We start from the raw sequence: 20,396 nt of genomic DNA, 5'->3' as shown, positions 1-20,396 counted from the left end.
AGTATATCATCTGAGTCATTCTATCCATCCGCTATTAATTCTCCTCATTCCACAAACTTTTTAGGCTTTTCAGGGCCACTGGGAACCCACTGAAAAACAAAAATATCAAGTTGAACTTAAAAACTTCAAGAGTAGCTCAAACTTTAACATTTATTTAATGAATGTGTTTTTGAAAAAATAAATCACACGATTCAGGGCCACATTCGCATATGAAATTGGGCTGCATTGATGCGTTTCATGTAAGAATCAAGAGGGGAAAGGGGGAAGGATAGGTTAAAGAAACATGGGAGACTGAGAGAAGAAAGGAAAAGGAAGAGAAAATGAGATGGAACCTTTTGTACCAATTCCCCTGCTGGGTTCTTTGATACATTGTGCAATGCATAATGATATGCAAAATATGACAAAATATGAAAGTGGTACTGAGTGGCGAAATCTGGTCTAATGCAGTGTTTTCAGAGTTTTGAAAATGCCTTTCAAGCTGAAGAATTATTTTCATTTGCCTCTTAAGAAATCCTCATTCAGCCATCTCCCTCTCTCCGCCTGCCAGCTTCCATCTCTAACTCTTCTCTTTCACCCAGTTTGCAATTCTTTCCATCAATCTCCCTCCTTCTCGAACTTTTCTCCCTCCCTTCTGCTGCTCATCCCCAAGGATGCATAGAAGTCAATACTTAAGAAAAGCTATACAGTCCAGAACTGTTAAGTCAAAGTCACCTTCAGACTAACTGCTGGTGCTGTACTGTAGCACCATGCATTATTCAAAACCAACTGTAAGTAAAATCCCAAAAGACTCAAGGGAGAAGGATTTAGAGGGCTGGAATTCGTCCTAAAACAACTTCACCGGGGGCAAGCTTTCCCATGCTTGAAAACCCTAATGTACATTTTTCTCCACTTTTCCTGATTGCTGCTGTGGCAATTTGGAAGAGTGATGAAGCAGAACACATTTGCCTGTTTACTCACTGTGAGAATTTGTGAGAAAAAGGTAATGGAAAGAGATCAGATCGGGGTAAGATAAACTCTTGGCAGCAGCCTTTACTGGGCCAACACTCAAAGACACTCAGTTCGTGGAACTGCGTCTCACATTACACTTCCATTTATGAATATATTTATACATTTATAATATTCCCTGCACATCCCATTTATTTACCAGACAGCCTGGGAGAGTTGAGGATGGATGTATAAGCTGGTGTATTACCCTGTGAATTTGCTATTGTTAAAACATAATATTCTGTAAGCTGAAATAAATAAATGTTCCTATTTAAATAGCACACTGGATACACAGTAACATGAAAAGCCTAAATCCCTGCATTAGGCTGAAAAAGCATTTAAATCACATCAGGGATAAACTGAACTGTAGTTGTGAGTTTTAGAGGCATCTGTAGAGGTAACACTAAAAAAACATGTACACCTTATGGTTTTGGGTTGAAACCTGCTGAAATCATTGGCAATAAAACCAGAAAGTCGGTCCTAGAATGGTCTGTAAGACATCGGCCACCAACAACCAATTTAAATGCAACATCCACTGTCCCGGTTGGGCAGTATCATGATATTTGCTCCCATCACATCAGCTGAAACACAACAGATGCACGAGGGGAAAGTATCAGTATAGGGAGCAAATGACTTAAGAAGCCTCTTCTCCGAAGACCTGATTTGTGTTGACACAGTCCTGACACTGTCGAGATACAACTCAACTTATTTGCTTGTGTGCATGTCTACATATTGGGCACCGGCAGAATACCACAGGAAATTATGAACAATGTCTATTTGTTCAAATGCCTTATATGACCTACATGACTGCACGTTTACTTCATCCATGACCATCTCTCGTGGTCCTTAGTACCTCAAAGCCTCGTAGGCAGGAATTCCACGTTAGGTGGATTCTTAAATCAACAATGTGTCCTAATGTGTATGACTTAACCCTTTAAGCCCTAAATGCCCCCAATTGGGGACCAGGGAGAAGACTTAGCAAAGCTATTATTAAAAGATGGACATATATACTGGTACACATCTCCCTTTATTATTAAAAATATATATTTTTTTTTTAATAATTTTTTATTGTGGTTGCAGAGATATACTCTTTTTATTAGGGGTATGCAATTTTCGAGCAGAGGCCTAAAAAAAAGGTGTGTTTTTCAGGCTTTAGGTCTTTTCAGACATGGAATACGCAACATTGCCTGTATCGTAGAGGACCGTGCTTCCTTTAGGACCATTACAGAAAGCACTAAAAAATGCAGGTTGCATTTGGCATCAAACACTCAAGACCAAAAAGTACAGGAAGTTACATACAGAATATGTTATGTGTTAATGTTGTCAAGTGCATGTGCAGGATCAGACTACAGTAGATTACATATTTATCTATATTGGTGGTTTGTCACTTTTTCTCTCTTTTTTTTTAAATTATATATATATATAAATATATATATATACATATATATATATATATATATATGGGATGGGATGGGAAAGATGGAGAATCTTAAATTGTAATGTTCTGTCAATGTACGTGGTATTTTCCACTTTTTCCAATGACCCATAAACAAAATAAGAGAATCATCAAAAGAAAATGTTGATGATTATGATGAAATAAAAATAGCGAAAGCAAACTTACCGCATGAAGTGGATTGCCCTGATCAATCGGCACCTTGAAGTCAGCTTGGAGCTCATCAAAAGCTGTTATCTGACAGAAAGAGGAGAAAAAGTGATGAATGTATAATCATTAATATAGAAGGGTAGTAAGGAACAAACTTTCACGATGTGAAAGAGGATTATTAGTGCCTGCAGCTGCAGTGTACAGATTTATGTACTGTATATGCTTGCGGGACCCAGAGGTATGTTGGAGTGTAACTTCTGTTGTTCATGGCAGGTTGGATACAAGTGACAGCAGGTAATGATTCGTCAAATAAGACTGTTCCCAGGGCATCGAATACTGACGTTTTAGCAAAGCCTATCATGTCTCATGTAGGACGTAAAGTGATGCCCCTTGGCAACACACAAGACTCTAAGAGCCTTTTATTGCTGTGCCTCTCGGTGTGTCATATGGGCGTACAAGTTGCTTTATGTTTATGCATCAAAGGTTGCGTGGTCATGGTTAGGAAAATGTCATGTTTTGGGTAAAATGTGACACAGATGCCATTTGTTTAGGGTTTGGGACAAAAACTACTTGGTTAGGGTTACGGAAATGTCATGGTTTTAGATTGCTTTAATTAAAATTCACCTTGACTTTTGCTTTATCATGGAACTCAACCACCACTCTCTTATCTAAGAGTCCTGTGTTTGTTCCATCTGACCACCACCAACCTCCTCCCTGCGTGGACTTTGTACTTCATCACACAACCTTTTGTGACCCACTTCGTCATGACGAATGCGTAACACAATAGGCACCTTGCGCATATCTCTATGATGTGAACGGTTGTGAAAAAATTGTCAGTATTTGAAGCCCTAAGAATTAAAACAGGCTGAAACTGGAGCATAATAATTACAAAGTGAGCGCATACAATATGAGCTCCGAATGGGACACAAGTAAACATACTGTGAAAGTAGCATTTACAAGAGAATTTAGGACTGGTGACAAATTATAATGTTACTTGAACGACATTCCCCTGGCTTAGATTGTAGTTTATCAGGCCAAATTTTCACATTAAAAGACTAGAAGATTTTACAAGCACTGCACTTTGAAAACATTCTGTTTTAGTGCTTGTGTTCATAAGTGGAGAAAAGAAAAGAGTGGCCTTAACATCCAAAAGCTAATGATAAAAGTCTTTGGTTTTTCCAGCAGCAGAACCCAAAACAGTGGAGAACTTGTCACAGCTGAAATAACCACAATGACTTGTATCAATTCAGGTTTAGGACACACGAGCACGACTCGAGGCACACTAGTACAGTTCACAGTTTTAAGAGGCAAAAGGTGTATACAGGCAAAACAGAGAGGGATGATCCAAAAATAAAATCCAGTCAAACAGTCGAGGGTCAAAACCAGGTAAACACGTTGACAGTACAGAAGGGTCAGAGAAAAACTCGATGTCGGTATAATAAAGCAAAGGTCAAAACACTGGTAAACTCACTCAACAGCACAAGTACTACAAAAAGCTGGCACAGAATGTGAGGACAATGCAGACTAATGCTGCATTCGAATGGAACTCTTGAGCTCATGGTTACAACATGGGAAGTTGTGTGCACCGTATGCTTGGCATTAAAGTGGTTAAGTTGTAAAAACACCGTTTCTAAGCAACGGCAACATGGACGACGTTTAGAAGCCACACAGGCTAACAATTTAGCAAGCTAACAGGAATAACGTAACGCAGGAAATGTAAAGACACAGAGGGAAAAGATAAAGTCTACATGACTAAAATTACAATATATTAGACAGCATCCAACAAAAAATTTACTCCCATGGCCTCTGCCATTTCTGTAAATGTAAAGGCGATGGGGCTGGGTAAGAGACTGCAGTTTGGTGAAGGCTTGATTGAGATTCAACCGCAGCACTCGGGCCTCACAGATCCCCAAAAAATTCCTCCTAAGAAAGCAGAGATGACTGAACGTTGCCAAGGTCTTGGATGTTGTGGCAGGTGTAGAGCAGCTTTGGAAAGCCATAAGACCATTACCTTCATAAGGTGATATGGGATTCTCTCTGCTTGGAGCAGATGTTGCTGTCCCAATGTTAAAGGATTGAGTAAAAGGTGTCTGGAAGATTCGGACCTGATGAAAGTGGAAGTAGGGCTGGTAAAGGAGTGTTAATATATTTGAATGGAATATGTGAATCAGGTTGCCAACACATTTTTGAATCAGAACCTCTTGGATTGACGTTGTTAGATCTTGCCATCCATTCACTGCATCATTGTGGGATAACTCTCAATGTCAAGTAATGATGAACTGCAGAGAAACTACGCAACAGTTGCATTGATGTTGCATGCCATGCAATTGAGGCACGACAAAGACATGTCATTGCTTGGCTGGCTGGGCCTCGGGTGGGAATTGAACTCTGTCTCCAGTGTGTGTGTACCATTAGAGAACTGTAAGATGTGAGTGCAGCGTGAGCACATCACCATGTGTGTGTGCAGAGTAAGTAAAATTGGATTATGGTTTGTGTAGTATGAAAATGTTATCCATGCATTGTATGTTATATGAGCAAGAAAGAGAAGAAGCAGTGCCATGTGTGTTTATACATGTGAATATATGTGTATGGGGAATTGACATCAAAGAGATGACAGGGGTTTGCGCCGATCCCGAGTTATTTCCCTGAGCTCACCCCCACACAGAAAGGCAGCTCTTTACATGTTATTTCCCAGTGGATCCTAATAGTGATCCTGGCTCATTGCCTTGCTCTGTTACACTGTTAGCTTTCCCCAGGCTGTTCCTCATGGGCGACCGGATCACACACAGACACAGACACACAGACACACACACACACACACACACACACACACACACACACACACACACACACGCGCGCGCATACACGAAAGCACTGTACGTATTTGTGCACAAGAACACACTCCTCCATAGAGACACACACATGCAAGTGTAGTGGAAATACCTCGCCTATACATCCCTATGTGCACCACATGAGAGGAACACTATAGACTGGTTGTTCTGAGTGGATGTCAGGTTTAGAGGATCATTCAAACTTGGGTTTTATTTTTTTTTCCACTTCTGTCAGTTATGATTGCATTGTACTCAAAGTATCACTTTCTTCCTGCTATCCAGGTAGAAAGGGAAAGGAGGGGACGGGAGGCTTAATGTCACCGGCATGTTCTCGGTCCTGTATGGAGTGGCAACTTCATGGGAAAGTTCCCTTGCCTGAATCTCCTGAAGCCAGGCCTGGGAGGGAACTCATCTCAAAGCAACTGGGCCTGAGGCAAAGAGTTGGAGTAAGAGCGACTCAAGAACCCTGATAGAGTAGCAACTTGTTAAGAAAGCTTCCCAACTTAGATTAGAGATACCAGGACTGCCTCCTGAAGCCAGGTGTAGGAGAGGAGCTCTGGCTGCAAAACCAAACTGAACCACTTTATTATGAAGTAAAGCTGAAAGGGAACATACCCAAAATGTTGGTAATAATCCCTAATTACAAAGGGAATCTGTGTGCACATCTATGCTGAGGGTGAGGATACAATGTTGCAGTGTGTACACATTTTTCACTATTTGCTTAATCTGGAGGTGTGTTCACAGCCTGTCAAATTATATAACTACTGGTGTTGTCTTGCCCCATCTAATTTATTTTTGTCAGTGATGCCAGATTTCCAAATATCAGCATTTAACATTAAATTGTTTTAATTACCAATATGTCTAATGGCTGAAAACACAAATACCTTTGTTGTGAAAAAATAAATAAAAAGAGAAAATACACCCAAAAACAGAATTCCATCCTCTCGATATCAGACAGCTCCCTCAGTCATGATCAGAAGGGGCATTTGCCCCTGAGCTGCAGACCAGAGGACCAAAACTCAAACCTGTGACATGCTCAAAGGGTGATTCCTGCTCAAGATCCGCTGACATCCACTGTGGGTTCTGTTTTTGCATATACAGTTATATTTTGATGTGGATGTTCACTTTAACAGACCGCTTTGAAGTCAAGGTTGGCTGGCAGAAACAGCCAACAAACTGGCATGCTTTGCATCCTATCTTGGCATCCCGAATTCAACATAAACAGCGTGTTTCAATGCAGACCGTGGCTGCTAGCAGACTAACACCCTGCTGTGTGTGTTTGTGTGTGTGTGTGTGTGTGTGCATGGGAAGGGGACAAATATGTGGATGCAGCCTGATTTGTTGTATTTTATTATTCTGATGTTAATTTGTGGTTGAAGCCAGGACCAACAAAAAACATGCTTTCTCCATGCATCCTTCAAGGCACTCATATGGAAATATAATTAAAAACAACAACGGCAATCAGAGAATTCTCCACTCTTATGTGAAATACTGCACGTTCTACTTAAATTATTCAACGCTGCGTCTCAATTATTTACTGGGAGTTTTAACCGACTCAATATGGGTTAATTTTCTGCACAACCATTTCTCGCCCAAGTCTGAGTGAAGTGAAGGCTGTGCCAAAATCTTACTTTAATATGCATGTTGCAAACACTGCTTGACAGTGCTTATTCATGTTTAAAAGCAAGAACCAACAAGCAAGATGCAGACTTTACAATCTAAGCTGTCCAATTTCCACCAAAAGGAACACCACATTATGTTCTTATATTAAGTGAAGAGTAAAATGTAGTCCCTAGCTAAGAGTTTTGGAAATGGTATGATGTTTATTGCTTGTGATTCATTTTTTTTAGCAACAGCAGATTTGATAATCAAATGATAGAGAAGCAAAGCGGCAATCAAACTCTTTGCAACCGTCTAGCACGGTTTGGATGCCTTACAACCAAATCCAGGTTTTTGTTAATGAATGTGCTTTTCTTTCTGCAGCTGAAGATCAGTTGTACCCTTGCAGGAATTTCATTGACCTGTTCTCTCCTGCAGACTTCCCTGAGGTCACTGTCTGTCCATGTGCTCTGAGCTGGCTTGTGTTTTAATTGCTTACATGTTCCCGTCAGTGTCTGCCTATATCTGTGCTGAACACCTTGGCAGGGGGAAACAGCTGGAGGCGGTAGTTTCCCTGATGCATTGACCACCCTTACTTCTCTGCTGTTATGGCCCGGCTCTGAGGACGAACACGTGAGAATTTAACAAAACATAATGAATGTTATTAACAAAAGACCAGGAAACGGTATTCTAACAAAACAAACTAAATTGAAAACATACCGTCTGGAAAACTAAGACATGTCAAAACTAACTCAGAACTCTGGCAGAGCACGATGTGGCACCAGGAGAGTAGAAGTCCACAGACTCTTGGAGGGTGGCAGCTTTTAAACAACCTGGAGGCAGTGGCCAGTTGCCTCCAGTTGCCTTGATGAACTCCCAACTCGAACCAACCAAGGAACCAGTGACAATGGAAGACAGAAACACGCCTTGGTAGAGAGGCCCAGGGAGCAGTCACACTGTGATGACATCAAAATGGAACAGATCTCTTCCTACATAAACATTTCTACGTAAGAATTCTGTTCAGTTGTCAAGGCAAGGCACCAAAAGCAAATGATAAACACACATTCAGCTGCAGGATTGATGATTAGACAGATCATCCACTGATCATTGTTTACATGGAATAACTGTGACCACACCTTCTGAACGGACAGAGACATGATGCTGCTGTGACATTAGTACAGGACCACATTTGCGTTTGTCCTTAAATCAATGGCAGGAGTTACATGACACATTGCTTCCTTGACCTTCCTGGCTGTTATTGAGACGGTATTGTGAAAGTTCATTGAGTTTATTGTGCGCAGGAAACAGGGCACGGAAACACGTTCATTTTTAGGTTAAGTCACTAAACAAAGCCACCATTTAAAAGTACGACTGGAATAAGAGAAGTATGGAGGTTTGTTTTGATTTGTACAATTGTAACTGTTTGCTAATATGATAAGCTTTCAACTTTATATGGTTTTGTTTAGAGCTTGCTCTGCTACCCGTGTGGAAAAATAAATACAATAACGCTGCTTTAAAGGTTGTAAAAGGCAACAATATTTCATCTCCAAACTGCTGTATATCAAAGTAGTTCTTTAAAATGAAAGCAACACTTTATGAAGCCTACACTCTCAGCCACAACATCAAAACCACCTGCGTAATATACTGTAAGTTGCGTTTTGCACCGGTGACCAAGGGGAGTCAGGCTTCCCCCGTTGTAGTTGCCATTTTAATAAAACATAGTTTATTAATTCCATTGTGCCATTGCTGCTGTCTATTACATATGTCTTACTGAGTATTTTACAAGATATATAGATAGATAGATAGATAGATAGATAGATAGATAGATAGATAGATACTGTAATTAATCCTGCAAGGGGACATTTTTCCACTACAGCAGTATATGCAGATACAGGGCAAAGCAATAAAAATGACAATAAAAAAATACAGGTAGTAAAAGTATTAAATATAAAAACTTTTAAAATGCACATTATATACAACGTATAAACAAATACAAATATAATAATATTAAATTAAACTAAACTAAACAACAGTGCAACGGTGTTATTGATGTGTGTTGGATTTGGCCAGTTGTGAGTTCTTGAACAGTCTGATTGCAGTGGGTAGGAATAATCTCCTGTATCTGTCCTTGTGACAGCAGAGCTGGATGAGTGTGTAGGAGAAAGTGCTCAGCTGTCCTTGCAGACGGTGGTGGAGAGGGTGGTCAGGATTATCCAATATAAATAACAGTTTGTTCAGCGTCCTCCTCTCCACCACCTTTTCCAGACTGTCCAGTTTGCATGAACGCGTGAAACAGCGTCTCTCTAAATGTTATGTGGCGTGAATGTCTGGTGAAATATTGTACTATTGAAATATTGTGCACTAAAGTCCGCTCCTTTGGTAAAAAAATTAAATGATTAACCAATCAGATGAGGCTACCGTTGTGTCACTGCCAAACTGAGATTAGTCAAGGGAAGCCAGTCAATCTTTGGCGTCACACCAACCAAATCATAGCATGTTGTCGACGTCATTGAATAACTGAAGATAAACATGAGCCAGTTTGTATTGATATCACCGTTAGCAACATTAGCAAGACCATTGAGGGCGGAAACTTGGAGTTTTAAGTAAAAAACAGTTTCACTAAACTACTGTTAGAGCAGCAACTTAAAATTAAATCTAATGACAGGACAACACCAAAACTGGAGCTGTACAAGGAGAGGAAAAAATGGTATCCAAACTTTCAATGTGGAAAATTATGTCCGCAAGGACAAGGATTAATGCTCATTCAACAATCCGTGGACCACGACAGGATGTCTCAGGACTTTTCCTTGAGAGATACGGTAGATCAAAAAGTCACATGGATTGTGCCGAGAAATTTAAGCTTGTTGGACGTGTCAGCATTGATGAGGCTCTAGACTTTGCAAGAAGCATTAATGCAAAAAAGCACAATGAACTTGTACAATAATAACCATGATATTCTGATGAGATGATATTCTTTTGCAGCCTTACAATCGTCTGATTACATTACATTGGCTGAAAAAGAGTCAATGTTTTTTTCAGCATTTTTCAACAACAACAGAAACAGATTCGAGGTCTTGTCTCGGTTTTCTTCCTCAAAAATGTTGCCCACGTCACACCACTGCTTAATGTAGTCTAGGTCCTCCTCGTGTTGCTAAACAGGTCTGAACTGTCAAAGCATAAACTCCACAATCCTAGTGTGCATCCTGCTGCTATCTCTTCCACAGCACACAACCCACACATTTCCACATGATGTAAAAGAAAATGTGAATGATCACAGCTACACAGCCCCACACACAGCAAGCTACAGTACTTCAGACCACACGGGCCGGCACTTTGCTCCCCGAGCACATCGCTGAGCCTGTTATTCTACCTGGGATCACTTTTGGTGGGTACTAACCACTGCATGCCAGCAACACTCCTCAAGAACTGCTGTTTTGTCGTCTCGCCATTACAATTTGGCCTTTGTCAAAGTCGGTCAGAACCTTACATTGACCCATTTTTGTTGCTTCCAACACATCATCTTAAAGAATTAACTGTTTACCCTAATATGTCTCCCCCTTGGCAGGTGCCATTGTAACCATACAATTCATGTAATTCACTTCACTTCTCAGTGTTTGTTATTTTTACTTTTGCAAAACAAAACAAGTAAGAAAAACAGTGACATACAGTATACAACTATATCTACCTATCTATCTATCTATCTATCTATCTATCTATCTATCTATCTATCTATCTATCTATCTATCTATCTATCTATCTATCTATCTATCTATCTATCTATCTATCTATCTATCTTTATATATAGAGAGAGATGCATACATGTGTAACAAACACAAACAAACATGCACACACGCATGGGGGGATAGCATGTTGAAATTGGTAAGCATGTAGTAAGTGAGAGGCAGATGACAGAATGATATATATACTTATTCACACTTACAGCTACTGCACTGTAGTGATTAGGAAAAATTATTGTGTTATTATATTACAGCGATAATATCTAATATAAATAATAATGAAAAATAATGATCTTCATCATCATATAATACCAATAATATTGTTTGTGGCTGTGGCCTATTTATATACTATGCATGACCTGACAACCATTTATTATCAGCATTATGTATCACAGAACAATAAAGAATATGGACGACATTTTCGTAGGCAAAACAAACCGGTAAGTGAGTGAATAGCCACAACAACCTCTGATTCATTGAGGTTCAAAAGTCAAACGTACACATAGCTAATGTGTCAAAAAGTCCTCTTACACAAAGGTTTGCTCAAAATCATTTGTACTGCTATTATTTTCTTTCTATCGGTAGTAAACTGCATTAGCTAGTAAATTATTATCCCATCGGGAAAAAGTGACAAATTCTGTTACACTTCAATGTCTGTGAAACAAATAAGATGATTACATAGACAATCTGTCCCAAATTTACATGTATTGATCCAAAGATGAAATGAGTTCATTAAATATTTATTAAGGAGATCTATATGTAACTTATTATTTACACCACCTTGCCCATCATCAGCACTGTTATTCCTTTACCTATACTGCCAGCACTGCCAGTTACCCATTACATTATGTATGAAGCGACAGTAGATTTTCTGGGTTTCCTCACATGGAAGACAAATCGATGCAAATCCACAAATCCTCAGGCTTTTATTTGTCAATTGTGATCACTTGTGACACATGTCACAAAGACATTCTCACAAATTAAACATACCCACAAAGAAATAGTGATTCGTCTGCTGCTGGAAGAAATGTGATGGGCCTAGATAACAGTCAAGAGCGTCTGTAAACCTGTGGAAGCCTTATCATCTTTAATCAAGCCTGGTTTTAACACGTTCAAAAATTTGATAAGACTTGAAATGTGGGTTCTGTGAAACTGCCACCAGCCTTTTGTAACATCATCACTGACACAACTAATGAGTACGAATGGAAAAAAAGAAAACTGTTAAAACAGCACACTTCTAAAGCCAAACATTGGCAATTATCTGACAAGGTTTAAATATGAAAAGCTTGCGAAGTGACAAATGAAACGGAGAAAAGAAAGAACAGGACAGGAAAGGAAAGGAAAAGGGGGGAGGACGAGGATCACTCATACAATCCTCCAGTGTACGCAATGTGCAGTGGAACAATAGAAACAGTGGAGTCGGGATGATGGATGAGGAGCCAGTGGGGGTTAATGAACACGTGGCTCAATGCTGAGCCAACCCAGCTATATACTGAACACCACCTCCATTAGCCTTCAGTGCCGAGTGCCAGAAAGCCATGTTGACTGGTTGCTTCATTGAGATTACAATCAACTGCATCATCCTATGCATTTCTTCCCCCCTGACATCTCACTAGGGCACCTTGAGCACAAGCTACTTCCTCATTTGTACAATTCATTGGCGCATGTTTGGAAGTCACTGTGGCTCTGCATGGTAAATTCTACAAGAAACCCACAGAAACGGTCTTTAATTAGCTTTTTTATTTTTTACTTATAGACCTGTCGAAACGTTTGAGGAAATGTCTTCCTGTTTATATTTTGTTGGGGTTTTGTTATTTAGTCTTTTAAGATAATGCTGTGCAATAATTAGGTACTCAAAATCAGGATTTTGGCCTTTTTCAATGTCATTCACCCTTTTCCTTGTACTCGAATCCTCCTTTGAACATAGGATTTAATAAATATTGTGGCATTTTCAAGGCCACAGAGGTACATTGTCCAAAGCCATTTTAATGACAAGACGAACAAAATAATTGGATGCTGTTTTTTTCACATTACTTTGGTTATAACAACAATGAGATCTGTAAATGTGCGACATCATTATAGTGTAGTCAGTCAAGACAAGAAGCAAGCAAGCAGGTTTTACACAACCTACTAAGATGAGATAAACAGTAAAATTATTTCCCTAAGCATGTGTTTCCTTTTGAAGGGAGGGATGACCATTGACATTTGAGTGTGTTCTCTTTTGGTTTAATTTCCAAATGGTTTAAATAATCTGACAGTTCTTTGATACATACAATGTTATCCGAACCATTGGAAATTGAAAGCCAAAACTCTAAAAGCAAGAGTTCAGTTTCAGACCAAATGATGAAAACATTGTATTTATTTATTTTAATTAGTTTTAATGCTAAACAGGTTTTGCATGAAATCACTTTCGGACATGGACACTATGAACAGTTTTTTTTTCTTATGTTGATTTACAACCTGTGCAGTTAAGTCAATCTTATCTACTCAACATTTTCCCCACTTTATTTTCCACAGATTTAGCTAGCAACTGGCTAGAAAGGTATGTAGGAAGGTCACCAGCCTACACAGCCTTTATTGGTTCTGTTTTTGGCGGCCACAGCTGTAAATGAGCACATTGGTAACACCACCATGTGGGTAGAATTCAAGGGTTCTAAATCCAGGCCAATCCATTGCGGCATTGTCTCGGATTGTCTTTTGATGGGAACATTGTTATTTGAACATTAATTGGTGGCCAGGACTATGAAGTTACTTAATAAAAGTTTTACCATCCAACATATTGTTCTCTACAGAAAATTTCCTTTTTAGTGTTTGTTAAATTATGAATGAGTAACTGATTTTGGACAGCGGCAAAGACAGATGTAACAAAAACATTAAGTGGAAAGCTGATTGTACTTCATCATTATTTCATGGCTGTTAGTAAGACATGAATAATCCAGATGAGGACTGCAAACTTCGAGTGCCCTCCCCACAACAAAACGCTTCACTTGCTGAGGCTGAACTGGTCTGTTCTTCTGTTTCAAGTTCATTATGTTCCTCTTGATTTGCTTATCTATTTATGCATTTGTATCCAATGCTGTCACACTTGTCTCCTGGAAAAGCTTTATCTGTCTCAGGACTTTTCCTTCACACTTCCAGGAAACTTCAACCTTTCCTACAGAGAACTTTCATTTTATTATTTGCAACTCTGTCTTCCTTTGATCTGCCTCTGCCTACTCAGGGCTTTGTATCTCTCATTTTTTCTCCTTTTTATGTCTGATCATCATTTTGTATTCCATTCAAATCACCTGTCCGGTCCAATCGGTTCCAGTAAGCGAATTTTCTAGTTTCTTTGCCTTTTTCGCCTTTTCTCCATCACTCCTGCAGTTCCTGTCACTTCGCTCTCCTTCAGCACAGTGTTCTTTTCCCCCATTCCTCTTTCATCTAATTTCCTGTAACTTTTGTCTGATCCTTTTCTGTGAGTTTTGACCAGTCTATCTGCAGTAGACCTACACTGTAGATGGCTGAGACATTACAGATCATAGGAACAAGTCTAGGCCTCGGGCAAAATCGCGTTTGGCTAAATATCACTTTCACTTTCAATCTGAAGCTAAATCATCCTCCACTTGAAAATTTAATCCTCCACATTTTATCAAAGGAAAGTACTCTTTATTCTCTCTTCTCAATGCATTACCTTTCTCTAATTCCTCACACCCTGAGCCACTCTTTAGCCTGCACATAGCAACACCACCAAAACACAACTTGTTTTGCTCCATCATCAGGACATCATAGAGACAGTGAGAGATGAGGGAGTGATATGGCCTTTCAGAGGGAACGATTATTCACACAACACCTCTGTTAAACATGTGAAGGCCCTGTACTTGTCAAAATCTCAGTGTGATGCAAAGTCACGCTCAGACAGGAAGCCACGAGAAGTGCACAAAGCTAGCTGATCTGCTCCCACTAAATCTCTCCTGAAGTGTGCATGAAATCCTGATGTGCAGTGTCGCCTCGGTGATATTTAAACCAGCATTGGCTTTGTGTGAGGTAATTTAAGTGAATAAATGGATAGCTGGTGGAAAGGAGAGAGTGAAGAGAAAATAGGGTTGGAAATAAAAGCAATCTTCCGTCGCTGCCAGGTCCGTATTAACCTACAAAAAGGCCCTGGTGCCCAGAAACAATGAGCCAGTCCCAGTTGGCCTCCTCATGCCTCGTACTCTCATCTAATAGTGCTAAGACTACAAATTTCAGCTTCATTCTATTTTGCTCAGAAACCAAGCAGTGTTGGTGCATCAATTAGCTTGTGGCAATTTAATGAAAACAAAAACAAATGTAGGAATACACCATGCATAATATAAGCACAATATTAACTAAAATATCAAAGGTAGAGCAAATTGACGACCATATTATTGGGGAATAAATAATGTGATCTCACAGAGGAGAAGCCGCACTGTACCACTTTGTAATAAGGCACCCATACTTTATAGGGGATAGCAAATCAATCTATTAATTAACAGTTTGACATGCTTAGAAACACATTATTAGCATTCTTGCCTTGATTTAAATGAGAGATCGCTAACATTCTCAGGTCAGTACTCTAAATATAAAGCTAAAACTATGCAATTGTTAGTATTAGATTGGAATTCTTAGAGACAACTAGGTTGACTCTTAAATGTTAAACCATTCTGCCTTCCAATGCTTTTATTGCAGGGTATTTTGTTCTTATTTACAACCATATTTAAAATAGAAGTCAATGTTGTGCAAGGTTATATGCTGCATTTCCTGCTGGGCTTGCGACTTCCTGAAGTGAGCTATGGTAATGTTCGTCTGACTGTAACCTTCCTTTAGTGTACAGACATGTGTGGGTTGTGCTTTTATCTAAGTCTTGGCAAGAAATTAATGTTCACCCTTTCTATATGACAAAATAACATTTTAAATAATCACTTAGCAATCCCGAAGTCATTCTTACTGTTGTTTTTTTCTACCTGCTCTCTTGCAGTTTAATGCTAATAAACATTATCATTATTTATTAACTAATGACGCCAAGTTGCAATGTATGAACCCTAATAGGATACCTTATTAAAAAGTAGCATCAGTGAAATTCGTGAAATGAAGGGCTTTCAGTGGGACCCTAGCGGTCATTCGCCTCACCACACTGTTAAATACCCAGACTGCCATGATGCAATAGAAACCCCAACTGTTCAAGTAAATGATGTTAATTTGACATTGTGCCCTCTGAAACACTGCAAGGACAACCTCTACATCATATCTGCACCACAGGGCCTTCCCATCTATCAGAGGTACACCGGAGGAGTGCCCGGCTCGCTCCCAGCTTTAATGACACTTAGAGTACATTAGGGGCTGTGGTTACATGGGAGGAGAATCAGTCAAGCATAGGGGGATCGTTGAGGTGCTCAGCCGTAGAGCCCGGGAGAGGTCGCAGTTCACCTTGTATGTTAATTAAAATGCCTACGTTATCGCTTATGTGTGCTCCCATGGGTGATAGTAGTGTTTTATGTGAGGAAGATATTGATTTGGTTATAAGTTAGAATACCGGGACATGATTATCATCAATGTTAGGTCCATTTTTCATCATGATAAATGGCTCTAGCTGAGCTGCTAAAAGAGTGCCTGAAAAGTTACTTTACTCTTAAAATACAATAAAGAAATGATGGAATATCTCAAGTCAAAATGATGGAACATGGCATTTAAAAAAAAGACAGTGCCTCTGGAGGATAAATGCATGCTAAGGATCTCTAAACCCAAATAGACAAACAGTGCGGTCCAGCTTGAAATGTATCTAAAAATCATGACTGATGATGACTGATGATTTCATGGCATGCTTTCATATTCAGATATAAACATTTACAGTAAAACAAAGTGAATGCATCCCATCAGAAAGTACCAGATATTCTGGCAAGTTTTGAGATCAGTGTGTAGTTGGTATGTGTTCTGTCTGGCCAGGTGTGTACAGCACAGCATGTGCAGTGGTCAGATTTGTGAGTAAAACTTTCCATTCTGTCAAAACACAGGCTGGTTTTAAACATAATTATTCTGTAATAAAAAACTAAAAAATAACCATTGTTGAGACGCGCTTAAAGGGTGGGAAAAATACTCACAACCTAATAAGTAAAAGTAGAAATACCAGCGTGTAGAACTATGCAGTTAAAAGTAAATGTCCTTCATTCAACATTTTACAGTAAAAGTACTCAAATGAGTGTCGCGTTGCTGGATTGTTTTCACAGATGTTACATTTTGATGTTCTAGTGAAATAGAATAGCACCATCTGCTGCTACTTTTAACAACGGTTGAATAGTTTATAGCCATGGTAGAATAACTGAACAAGCCTATCCCGCATAGGCCCAGGCACCCCGAGGGGTTCGGAGGTCCCTGGGTTTGGAGGCCCAAGGGCCAACTACAACACCTACAAAGAGATGTAACCCCAAAAAAAAAAGCACAAACAAACCAAAGGAACACAGATGAAGATTCAAAACAACCACAAAGAGACTAGAAATGACTAAATGCATCTGTCAGATGAATATTGTGGAGTAAGAAATTGTGAATTTTAAAAACAGCTTAAAATGACAACACTTAAGTAAAGTGAAAGTGCCTCAAAGTGCAAATCTACAGTTAACGCACATAGTTAACTCCCATCATTGAAATGCTATACTGCCTGAAATATACAAGGCAGTATCTACATGCAGGATTCTACAAGCTGCTCCCTTTGTTTCACTCACTGATCTTAATGGGATTTTACAGGGGCACACTCTGATTCCGTCCTCATTACAGGACCTGTTCTTTCTTTACACCTCAGTCCACTGTGAGTTCACTGATGGCCAGAGAGGAAGGTGATTAATAGTAATAGATATTCCAAAGATAGCCTTCATGTCCTCCTCTTTTCCCTCCTCACAGGTTATAGAGAGCAGCTTTGGGTGAATGTGTAAATTAGGGGGACTGGGAGAAGACTCAGGTAGGATCAGAGTACTTCTAGCTATCAACATCTGCAAATGAGTAAAGGAGTTAATTAACTTGGCAGATCATGGTTTGATTGATTATGGCAAATTAATGACCGAAGTCCATCCATGTGCAGCCATTTATCATTTTGTGCCTTCCATGACTCGGGCGCTCCTGGTACCTGCTGACAGAACTGCTAATGTGTTTCAGTCAGAGGGGTTCATTGCTATCTCCATGGCCTGCTTCATATCCTCTTTCTTTCTATGTTCATTTACACTGGCTCATGTTATTTATAGCTTGAAGTTACCCTGGGTAGTTTGACTCAGCATACTTGCTCTTTTTTAGCAATGCACTGCTGCTCAGGGCATTAAAAACTAACCTTCTAGCCAAGCAGCCACTATGAAAGCAGGACTCAAGAGTTTTTTATACATAGTTGTTCAAAACCAGGAGAGTTCTTGAAATTAAAGAAGAAAAGAGTGACGCAAAACTTAGAAATGGCTACCGACTGAAGTGACTGACAGAAGTGAAAAAAGAGTTCCAGCCAAATGTTCTCATCATTTTGGCAGGTGGCTGGTGTTAAACGTGCAGGCATGAATCTGCAGCTCCCCACGTTGCTGCACAGCCTCTTCCTAATTACGTATCCTCTCAGTATGGAACCCCAGCTTATTATGCTGCATGTCTGTATGTCACCGTGAATGGGAATCAGTCGAGGAGCCATCTCCACTGTTTCTGCCGTCTTAAGCAGAATGTAAAATAAAGCCTGATGTGATGTGGATTATTGCTGAAGCTACATAATAATTGTGTTCCATTGTGATCCTTCCACCAGTGCTGTTTTTCTACATCACACACATGACTGAAGGATGTGTTGTGGTCTGTCCTTCTATTATAATATGAATCAGGACAGACAGAGATGGGGTTTTTGTTTTTGTTCAGGCATCATAAATGTGCTGTATATGTAGCCTATTTCGCATCAGCTCTCAGTTTAACTGTACTGTCATGGGTGTCTGCACTCTCATTGTCCTGGACTCTTTATTTCTGCTCCATGAGCAAACACATGGGCCACTGTCTGACAGTCAGGCAGACGACTATTAGCTGTAATTGCCAGAGGATCAGTCATCCCAAGTGCATCTGGTCGGGTGGTGTTTTCCATGAAAAAGACAGACACAGGGCAAACGACTGTAAGACCTGACCCAAATCTGTCTTTACATAAGGCCCAGCATGATGGAGATGTTACTCAGGAAACAAATAAATAGGTTATTAAAATATCATAATGCAGTCAGTCATATTATCAGTGATGTGTAGCTAAGCTGAGGCTTGATTAAAGGCACGAGGAGAGCGAGAAGATGAGAAGGGGCAGATAACACTAGATATGTCCTAATTGATCTGGAAGGAAGGCGGTTTAATTGATCAGTGGAATGCTGCACAGGGTTGCAGGCGTTTCCAAAAATCTAATTGGGTCAGCAGGAATATATAAAGTGGGGAAATGTGAGTGAAATGTGTTAAAGTGTTGAAAATGCCGAATGCTTGTATAGACGATGGAGCAGGAGCTAAAGATACAGGTGCGCACCTGTCGTCGTTCTGAACAAAATATCTGCCAAGAAAGGACACTGAAATATTGAACCGTATAGAAATTTAAATTGGTAGCAAATGAATGCTACCAAGTACAATTACCACAACTGCGCGTCCAATATACACACACACCCCTGATAATGAGGCAACCCGCCTCTTATCATAAAGAATAAAACCGGGCAAATCACAAAATACACCAAATCTAAGGTACTTACGTGCCATATTGCAAAGAAGATCAGAGACACACAGAGGACCAGAGACAGCATGTAGCAGAAGGCAGCAAAAGTAAACATAATTAAAAAGGGACACAGTGGATAATTTCCCAAGGAAGCACGATCCCACTGACAAACATCTAAAATAAAAATGAAGGGATAAAAGAGGGGCACGGAAGAAAGTTCTCACGGTGCCACGGAAAGCCGAGCCGCTACCGGCACCATGACTTCGCCCCTCACAATGTTTGCAGCAATTTGTTGCAGAAAACCTCTCCTGATGATCAGCAGTGTGTCCACCCAGCCGCGGTGATGTGACTCTGAAGTCAAAGCTGGTCTCAAATCAGTGCACTTAGCATGACTGGCGATCGATGTCCGCAGTTTTGTCGAAATTATCATGGAATCATAAAAACGCTGCGGGTCCAGAAATGAATGGAGACGGATATGTGGAGGTTATGCGCAAAACCATCTGGGAGAGGTGAATGAGTAGGTAATCCATTCAGCAGCGGCAGAAGGAGCCCCGCTGTAGCCTATGTACTGAGCTGCTGTCGGTGTTGTTGTAAAAGGAGACCCCTCGCCACTAAATGCACACGCTGTTGATAGATGCTGTTTTCTTTCGCTGACAAACCTATCAACGGCGGCAAGCAGAGCGCCCGGGAAGAGGTGTGAACAGGTGGATTTAAAAGAGCAGCTCCCGGTCTGCCTGCATGTGCGTCCGTCCGTGCGTGCGTGTTACCAGATGTCCAGATTTTTTAAACATCTTGCGTTCAACGTGATCATTTTGGTGCCAAATCATTCTGAACGTTGCGCATGGCTTTGGGTTCAGGGAATTGTTGGCATTTCAATGGCGACCCACTCACTGAGACTTCTTGGTCTGTAACCTATTGAGTGCCTTTGCTTCGGTCAAAGGCAAGACAATGCCTCATGCCTC

General features: G+C 40.2%; 1 protein-coding gene across 1 annotated transcript in view; it reads right to left on the bottom strand.

Moving 5' to 3' along the window:
• cnih3 (cornichon family AMPA receptor auxiliary protein 3) overlaps positions 1-20,087 on the bottom strand; it is an 83,881-nt gene extending 63,794 nt beyond the window's left edge. Inside the window, 3 exon segments of the mRNA XM_069142009.1 lie at positions 2,606-2,674; positions 19,472-19,570; positions 19,573-20,087. Of these exon segments, the coding sequence (XP_068998110.1) occupies positions 2,606-2,674; positions 19,472-19,570; positions 19,573-19,608 (204 nt within the window). The 5' untranslated portion in view covers positions 19,609-20,087.
• Between the last annotated feature and the right edge of the window lie 309 nt (positions 20,088-20,396).

Source organism: Embiotoca jacksoni, unplaced genomic scaffold (assembly GCF_022577435.1).
Source record: "Embiotoca jacksoni isolate LCO1_2020_lvr unplaced genomic scaffold, fEmbJac1.0.p SCAF_95, whole genome shotgun sequence".
Taxonomy (NCBI): Eukaryota; Metazoa; Chordata; class Actinopteri; family Embiotocidae; genus Embiotoca; species Embiotoca jacksoni.
The sequence above is the reverse complement of the archived record's forward strand: the minus strand, read 5'-3'. Positions and strand labels throughout refer to the sequence as shown.